This window comes from Bison bison, unplaced genomic scaffold (assembly GCF_000754665.1).
Source record: "Bison bison bison isolate TAMUID 2011002044 unplaced genomic scaffold, Bison_UMD1.0 scf7180017864309, whole genome shotgun sequence".
NCBI classification, from domain to species: Eukaryota; Metazoa; Chordata; class Mammalia; order Artiodactyla; family Bovidae; genus Bison; species Bison bison.
This window is the reverse complement of record NW_011494881.1, coordinates 7,425,382-7,434,708: the sequence shown is the minus strand read 5'-3', so window position 1 is coordinate 7,434,708 and position 9,327 is coordinate 7,425,382. Positions and strand designations below refer to the sequence as shown.

Here is a 9,327-nt window from a genome sequence, read left to right as displayed (position 1 = left end):
GTTCTAACTGTTGCTTCCTGACCTGCATACAGATTTCTCAAGAGGCAGATCAGGTGTTCTGGTATTCCTGTCTCTTTCAGAATTTTCCACGGTTGATTGTGATCCACACAGTCATAGGCTTTGGCATAGTCAATAAAGCAGAAATAAGATATTTTTCTGGAACTCTCTTCCTTTTTCCATGATCCAGCGGATGTTGGCAATTTGATCTCTGGTTCCTCTGCCTTTTCTAAAACCAGCTTGAATATCAGGAAGTTCACAGTTCACATATTGCTAAAGCCTGGCTTGGAGAATTTTGAGCATTACTTTACTAGCGTGTGAGATGAGTACAATTGTGCGGTAGTTTGAGCAATCTTTGGCATTGCCTTTCTTTGGGATTGGAATGAAAACTGACCTTTTCCAGTCCTGTGGCCACTGCTGAGTTTTCCAAATTTGCTGGCATATTGAGTGCAGCACTTTCACAGCATCATCTTTCAGGATTTGAAATAGCTCAACTGGAATTCTGTCACCTCCACTAGCTTTGTTCGTAGTAATACTTTCTAAGGCCCACTTGACTTCACATTCCAAAATGTCTGGCTCTAAGTCAGTGACCACACCATCGTGATTATCTGGGTCATGAAGATCTTTTTGTACAGTTCTTTTGTGTATTCTTGCCACCTCTTCTTAATATCTTCTGCTTCTGTTAGGTCCATACCATTTCTGTCCTTTATCGAGCCCATCTTTGCATGAAATGTTCCCTTGGTATCTCTAATTTTCTTGAAGAGATCTCTAGTCTTTCCCGTTCTGTTGTTTTCCTCTATTTCTTTGCATTGATCACTGAAGAAGGCTTTCTTATCTCTTCTTGCTGTTCTTTGGAACTCTGCATTCAGATGTTATCTTTCCTTTTCTCCTTTGCTTTTTGCTTCTTTTTTCACAACTATTTCGTATAACTTGCTCCAGCTATATAACTCAGCATTGTAAGTGCTAGTGCTCATTTTACATCCATTTGATTTCTACTTTTGGGTTTATTGCTTGTAAATGTGATGATAGGTCTTTTAAAATGAGTGTTTTCCTTCTCCAACTAGATTAGATTGATTATTTCTCCAGTTACACGATAGTTTTGGACAACCAAAACCTTTCTTGCTTTTTCCTTTATTTTAAGTTGATTTTTAGGAACACACTAATAGCACATGAATATATTCTTTGTATAAGAAGTCACACATTGCAAATAAGTCTAAAGTTCATTGACCTAGTTCCCACTGTAGGGCCTTTGCCCCTTCTCAGAGGAAAAATAACTGTTATCAGTTTTATATGAGCCGTCCCAGACTTTTTCTAAGCATCTATATTATATATAGAACTTCATGTATAACACATATATGCATAATTATATTCACATATAATTAATTCTCTGTGTTTTACAACTGCATGTGGTGATCAATAATCAGTAGATATGAAATAAATCTTACTATTACCTGGGCCTGAGAGACTAGAATGACAAGTAAAAGGTCAAACATATGAAAACACATCATGTGTGTCCAACTTACAAACTTACATATCTGTTCTACATATAGTCCCCAGGTATTATTGGATAGACTATGGCTCCACGGTCCCGACGACGAAGGCACAAGAAATCCCCCTCATCAGTGGCTCCTGTGGTTGAGACCCCACCTACAGTTGTGGCTCCTGTGCCTCTGATCCTCACTAAACCTGGCCCTAGCATTGATAAACTTGGCTTCTCCTCCTTGGAGGATAATGTTCCTGGCCTATCCCAGCTGATCCTTCAAAAACTGAACATGAAAAGCTACGAAGAATACAAGTGAGTGAGTAGCTCTGTGCAAGAGTGATATATTGTCTCCGGCAGAAGGTGGAGAGGAAGTATAGCTTGGGAAATATGGGGTATTTGCAATGAGGGATTTTCTCATCCCAAATTGTGCCAGTTTTATTACTATAAAATATAATTTGCTTAAATGAGAAATAATGGGAGTAGGAGAGGTGAAAATATATAGAAGTCAGGGTAGGTATCATGAGAACTTTTGGAGATATTTTTCCTGTTGCCATTCCTTCTCCATACTGTCTCTGCAGGTTGGTGCTAGACGGCGGTACTCCAGTGTCAGGCTTTGGATACCGATGCCTTGAAGAAATGTTCCAGAAGATGGAGGACACATTCCGATTCTGTGCTTACTGTAAAGCACTCCCTAGTGGCCTTTCAGACTCTAAGGTCCTCCGGCACTGCAAAAGGTGATTAGTCAAGAGCTGGTTGGGGAGACTTCTGGAATGATCCTGTTCCAAGACTTCATTGCAGGAAGAAAGGTCTGAGACTTATAAGACCTTTAGACATTTCAGACCTTCATAACTTTAGGTTCATTCCTCATTTTGTCTGATCTAGGCCACAGAGAAATTAGAAAAGAGTTGCTTATGAGGTTCATGTTTATTTTGGTATGGGGAGATTAGACAGAGACGAGAATATAATCCTTTCTACCTCTCTTCTCTTGAGTACTTAAGTATTAAGACCATATATGTTCTGAAGAGGTTGGGGCCACGCCTGTGATAACAGGGCAGCTACAAACTCCTGGTGGGCTTTTTTTTTTTTTTCTCTATAAGAGATATAAAAAGTTAGTTCTAGATAGAGGCTGAAGTGTCACTCTGATCCAAGAGAAAAATTGCATTCCCACACCCTCCTTCCTCCTCTGCCAAACGTAGTCCCCAAATTTGGTGCAGCAGCTGTCGTTCCTCTCCCTACCTTCCTCACCCAGTGATCTTTCTTCCTAGGTGCGGAAATATCAGTTCCCTTCCCCAGGCGTCCCCCATTCACCTATGAGGTATAGGAACATCTATTTCTGGGGCTCATTCTCTCAGGTGCAGAAATGTCTATTACTGTGGTCCAGAGTGCCAGAAGTCAGACTGGCCAACACACAGGAAGGTTTGTCAAGAACTGCGTCTTGTAGCTGTGGACCGTCTCATGGAATGGCTTCTGGTCACAGGTAGAGTGACGGTATTGGGAACTCTGCCATAATGGTCATATGAAAGCATATTGTTTAAAAAAAAAAAAAGGAACTGAATGGGACAGGGGAGTGGGGTAGCAGTTGTGGAGACAGGTTGGGAGAATGAACATAGAGGGAATATTGAAGGCAGGAAAAGATTAGAATCTTCTTATTCCTTCTTTCCTGCAGGTGATTTTGTCCTACCCTCAGGACCTTGGTCATGGCTGACTGAAGTTGTACAGGGTTGGGACACCTGGTTTTCTATGCGACGTTTACAGCTAGATGATACAATGGATGCTGTGCTTGACAGTCAGGCCATGACCACCCTGTGGGCCAGTGTAAGACGGCCAAGACCAGACCCAGATGTCCTGAAGGGCTCTTTGAAGCGGTTGCTGACAGATGTCTTGTCTCGGCCCTTGACACTGGGCTTTGGGCTTCGGGCCTTGGGAATAAATGTTGGGAAGGTTGGGGGAAGCACAGTGCACGTGGTTGGTGCTTCTCATGCAGAGACATTCCTCACTCGCCCTGGGGACTATGATGAGCTTGGCTACATGTTTCCTGGACACCTTGGCCTCCATGTAATCATGGTGGGTGTAGATGTGGCTGCTGGCTTTTCGCAGAGTACCTCAGCTTCACTCCTGGAACCTGGCACAGTACAGCTTAGTAGCCATAGGGGCCTCTATCATGACTTCTGGGAGGAGCAGATAGAGACTGGGCAGATAGCCCATCCAGATTTGGTGGTGGCATTCCATCCAGGTAAGAGCCGTTGGTTTGGGGGAATAAGGGGTCAGTCCTATGGGAGTTTTCCATCCTGGTCCTTGTACTTTTAGAGCCCTCTTCATTGGATCAGGTTAAACATAATATAATGAAGACCCTGTTTGATCATTATGTGCTTTATTTCGGTTCATAATTTTCCGTTGAAGAATCTAGGGTAGGTGGTGGTGGTGGTAGATGAGCCTTGGAGGTGAGCTAGGTGAGGGTTGGACACAATTATAGGACTATGTTGTTTGGGGTCTGTCTTTGCATTTCCCCTTTCTATTCCCATCTTACTTTCTTCCATAGGTTTCCATGCTTCCCCGGACTTGATGGAGGCTTGGCTGCCCACCCTCTTGCTACTTCGTGATTATGGGATCCCTACAATGATTACTGTTTACAGGTTTTGACCTCCTTTCTTTGTGGTACCTCCCTGATTCACTCACACCTCTATAGATAAACTCATTTCTCTCCCCCTTGCTCATGTTCTACCTTCTGGTGAGGATTTTCTTCCTTCACATACTTGGCTTTCTTATCCCTTCAAAGTGCTATGCTAATTAATTGAGCAGTTAGTATAGACATTTGGTAATTTTGGGGGTTAATGAGCAGTTCTTCTATCTTTTTCATAATCAGCAGAGCAATTTTTTTTTTTCTTTGTCTTCCATAGCCATCAGGAGTTGGCAGCCTCGTTGCAGATTTTGGTGGACCTGGATACACACATCACAGCCTATGGAGCTAACCCTTTTGCATCCCTTAAACCTGAACAGGTCTACTCCAACCCCAACAAGCAGCCAGTTTATTGCAGTGCCTACTATATCATGTTTCTTGGAAGCTCCTGCCAGCTGGATAAGAGGCAATTGGAAGAGAAAGTAAATGACAGGGTATAAATAGCTGAGCCAGATCATGACTGGATGTCTAGAAAATGGAGAGGCTGTGATGAAATACCTGCTGATGCCAGATTGTTGCCAACTTTCAAATCTACTATATCGTAAACCTAATTCACTTGTCTGGGTAGATTCTAAGCTGAATGAGAGCTCCTGTATGATGTGACTCATTTCTAAGAGGTTAGTCACATGTTGCTTCTAGAGACAAGATTCTAGATTTAGTGTATCGCAAAAGGCCCTCATATCAGTCTTTGTAAACCATAAAGTTCTTAACAGTTTCCTTCGTGAGAAAGTTATACCTTTTGACTTGAACCAGATGGCACCAAGGAGAAGAATGGCACCTTACTCTTTTGAAAAAGATTTTCTTCTTATACAGCAGTTTGGGCTAAAAAAATGCAGATGTCTTAATGACTTGAAGTGGTGGAAGAATGAGCAATTCAGAGAAGTGGTTGGGAGCATGGGGGAGGTTGTGAGGATTGGCAAACTGTTGTACTTCCTGGCTTTTTCAAGATACATTTCTCATTTTCCTGTTTCTTTTGAGGACTTCTAACTTTAGAGCAACTTTTTGCCCTTGTGTTGTATTTTAGATATCCCAGGGTGTCTCAGACTTTACTTGAATATACTGCAGTTTGTTATCACTTGGTCTACACCACAATAAATTCAGTTTGGGGCTTCTTAAATCACTTGTCTTATCTTATTTCCTATTCACTGGCAAGTGTTACTTGTCTACATAGACCATCTCAAGATTGGAGGTTTCTCTCTTGCCAAAGGAGTGGTTAACGTCAGTTCTCTTTTTAGGCCTGTCACTATACCACACCCTGTCCGTTGTCATCCATTTCTTACCACACTCTCAGGATTAGGATATTCCCTAAGTATTCATTTCTACAACTTGTTAAGACCTCAACCTCTCCATTTGTATCCAGATTATTATATAGAACTCTTACAGCTCAATAATAAAAGGACAAAAAACTCAGTTTAAAAATGGGAAAATGATGTGAACAGATGTTTCGCCAAAGAAGATACACAGATGATCAATAAGGACATGAAAAGATGCTCAACATCGTTAGTCATCTGGAAACACAAATCAAAAGAAATTTGCATTTGTACAATAAAAGAAAGCACTTCTTTTGCAAGTATGACAACAATAAAAAAGATAATAAGTGTTAATGAGAATGTAGAGAAATTGAACCCTCATACACTACTTGTAGGGATGTAAAGTTGTGCAGCTACTTTGGAAAACAGTCTGGCAATTTCTCAAGAAGTTAAACATTGAGTTACCATTTGATCCAGCTATTCTGCTCCTGGTATGTAGGAGCAGAGAAATTAAAACATTTGTGCACAAATGTTCATAGCAGCGTTACTCATAATAGCCAAAAGGTGAAAATAACCCAAGGGTCCGTAAACTTGTGAATAGATAAAATGTGGTATGTACATATAATGAAATATTTGGCCATGCTGGGAAGGATTGAGGGCAGGAGAAGAGGGTGACAGAGGATAAGATGGTTGGATAGCATCATCAACTCAATGGACATGAGTCTGCACAAACTCCAAGAGATAGTGAAGGACAAGGAAGCCTGGTGTGCTGCAGTCCATGGGGTTGTAAAGAGTTGGACATGATTTAGTGATTGAACAACCAGAATGAAGTACTAATTCATGCCTCACATGGATGAACTTTGATTCATCCATCTTCATGTTAAGTGAAAAGCCAGTCATAAAAGACTACATATTGTCTGAGTGCATTTATATAAAATGCTTAGAGTAGGCAAATGTGTGGAAACAAAGTAGATTAGTGGCAGCGTAAGATGACTGATGAGAGTATTGAGGATGATAGATAAAACATATGGGGTTTATTTTGGCGGTGATGTGTTTGCTAAAATTGATTGTGGTGATGGTACAGCTCTATATTGAAAACCATTAAAGTGTACACTTTGTATCAGTGAATTAAAATGAAGCTGTTAAAAAAAAAAAATGAAGCTGTTACCAAAAAACAGTCTTTTAAATCAGAGAATGTAAAAGTGAGAATATTTGTTAAGTGCTTAACACAGTGCCTAGCACATAGTATGTATTTAATAAATGGTAGCTATTACTAAATACATACCACTTTAAATTTTATTCAGTAACATAAGTAGATTGAATTTACTGTGCAAGATGGCTTGACAGTGGAAAAATGGGTTGGAATGCCATTTTTATGGTTCAAATGATGTACACGTCAGCTAAAGTCGTTTATAGAACGTATGGCAAAGAAGAGGTAATTTCTAGCTGTAATGAGGAAAGCAAATAGGTAAATAATGACATTTTGTAGCTAGAACATATAAGTAAAATATATAGGGCTTGATTACTGATTGATATGTGTGAAGTGTGAAATAGCTAAGAGTCTAATCAGGAGACAGAAACCTCATAGCAATGGGTGACACAAAAATTTCCAGCTTAGAATGGTGATGACAGTACATGAAAGTGCCTTCACTTCATGCTAAATGCTGACGATTCCAAATCTGCTTTTGCCCTTAAAGTGTTTACAGTTTGCTAGTAGAAGACTGACAAAAGCAGGAGCAATATAATGAGTTATATTTTCTAAAGTCAGCATATGAAGTAAAAAAAATCTGTATTTTCAAAACTACATTGAAATTCCCTTAGGATAACACTCTACTGTGGATGACAACATATCCATCTCTCAACAAGTCTATCAGAATCAGTTTTTTCCTCCAGTATTGGAAAAAAAAACCCAAAAAACTATTTAGTTATCACTGGATGAAATAATTGGCTTGAGTTTAGGGGGCCCTGTTGTAGTCAACAAAGGATTTATTGAACATTTATTTCTCATCACTAGAGATATCCCTGTTCTCAAGGAGCTTACATTCTGAGGGCAGCAGAGGGAGATGACACATAGTAAATACAGAACTTGATCTGCTTTTAAGTGCTACAAAGAAAATTAAATAGGGTAATCAGTGTGTTTAACTGGTGGTGGTGGTAGTGGCAGTGGGGCTACTTACGCTACAGTGCTCAGGGAATACGTACCTTTCTGAGGAGATGGATGATATTTGAGATATACAATGCAGAACATTCTAAGTAAGAGCAATAACAAGTGCAAAGATCCTGAGAATGTCTGGTGTGTTTGGTCACAAGGCTGGTATGTTTAGACCGAAGGTCGTTTTGATCAGAGTTTACTGCTTGAGAAGGTAGATGAAGAGGGATGAAGTCAGCAAGGTAGGCAGGGGCCAGATTATGTGGGGCATAATAGACCATGGCTATTTGAATTTGGGTTTTATTCTGCTTTCAGTGGAAGCTAGTAGAGTTTAATCAAAGAAATAATATGATCAAATCCATTATTTAGGAAGATCAGTCTAACTCAAGGAGTTTCTTAACCTCAACATTACTGACATGTCAGGCTGAATAATTCTTTGTTGTTGGAGGGTGCCCAGTGCATTGGAGAATGTAACATCCTTGGCGTCTCCCACTGATTCTAGTAAAACCTTTCTCCTGGTTGTGACCAAAACATCTCTCAACTTCGCCAAATGTCCCACTGGGGACAAAATTACTGTTCTGTCTGTACAAAAGCTGTGTGTTAAGAATGTTCACATTAGGAGAAGCAAAATGGCTCCTGTTTCACATGAACTCTGGAGAAATTGATGACCTTCAGAGGTGTTTTATTTTGTTTTTGCAAAGTTTATGTGGTTAAATACAGGTAAGGTAAATGTATGCTATGACTACTGTTAAATGTGCCATAGCAGATATCTACAAAAAGTTTAGTTTGGTGCACAAAGGGAGTCTACCCAAGAGAAGGTGAGGAAAAGGTCAGGAAAAGCTGCTTGAGGCAGGAAGGAGATGGGTGATCTTTGAATTGAATCTTAATAGATTCATAATTGTTGGAAGGCATACAGTGCTTTCTAGGGAGAGGCAGTATGAAGAAAGGACCTCTGATCCTAGAAGGCCTTGTCAGGAAAGAAGGATGAACTGAAAGGATGAAGTGGAAAATCCAGTGGTACTGCCTGAATAGGCTAGTGGATATTTGGGCCTATAGCTCAGAAAAGTGGGCTGGAAATAGGCTTGGAAAATAACCTCTCAAGGTGATAGGGCAGAGGGAAGGGCAGGGATGAAATCAGCAAGGTATTAATAGTAATATAGAGCAAAGAGAAGTAAGGACACCCTTGTTATGGAATGCTGAGATTCCAGAGGTCTCCAGGCAGACTGGGCAGAAAGGCCCAATGTTTGCCAGCAGACTGGTGGGAGCTGGGAAATTAATGCTGGGTTCCCAGAGAGTTGTGCAGCATCGTTTAAATTTTGGCAGTGACCTTTCTCAAGTACCTTAGATTTCATCCCTGTTGTAGGGCCATGCATATTTTGCCCTTCCCACTTAAAATTTTCATCTACCCTATCCCACCCCCATGAGGAAGCCTTGGATAAGTTCCCGAAGTTTAGTGTGCATAGACCTACCTTGAGGACTTGTGAAAACAAACTGCCAGGCTTCACCTCTAAACTCTGGAGGTGAATTAAACTAATTCAGAAGGTCAAAGGTGGAGCCCAATAATTTGTGGTTCTAACACGTTTCCAGGAAATGTGGCGGCTGCCAGTCTGGGGACCACAGTTTGAGAACCACTGTAAAAGGTAGCTGTCTTTTTGTTGCTTTGGAATATAAACTTTCTTAATGAGTTTAAAATACTGCTCTGGGCCTTGAAATGCCCTCAAATGTTTAATGCTAGTGTGTGTGTAAATTAGATAGGGCTCTGGTGTGACGG

General features: G+C 40.6%; 1 protein-coding gene across 1 annotated transcript in view; it reads left to right on the top strand.

Annotated features, from left to right (window-relative positions):
• Nucleotides 1-5,274, top strand: part of MSS51 (MSS51 mitochondrial translational activator) — a 14,846-nt gene extending 9,572 nt beyond the window's left edge. Inside the window, exons 2-7 of the mRNA XM_010852292.1 lie at nt 1,548-1,792; nt 2,059-2,214; nt 2,833-2,957; nt 3,147-3,713; nt 4,020-4,113; nt 4,378-5,274. Of these exons, the coding sequence (XP_010850594.1) occupies nt 1,572-1,792; nt 2,059-2,214; nt 2,833-2,957; nt 3,147-3,713; nt 4,020-4,113; nt 4,378-4,597 (1,383 nt within the window). The 5' untranslated portion in view covers nt 1,548-1,571 and the 3' untranslated portion in view covers nt 4,598-5,274. The remainder of the gene's footprint in view (nt 1-1,547; nt 1,793-2,058; nt 2,215-2,832; nt 2,958-3,146; nt 3,714-4,019; nt 4,114-4,377) is intronic.
• Nucleotides 5,275-9,327: the final 4,053 nt, after the last annotated feature.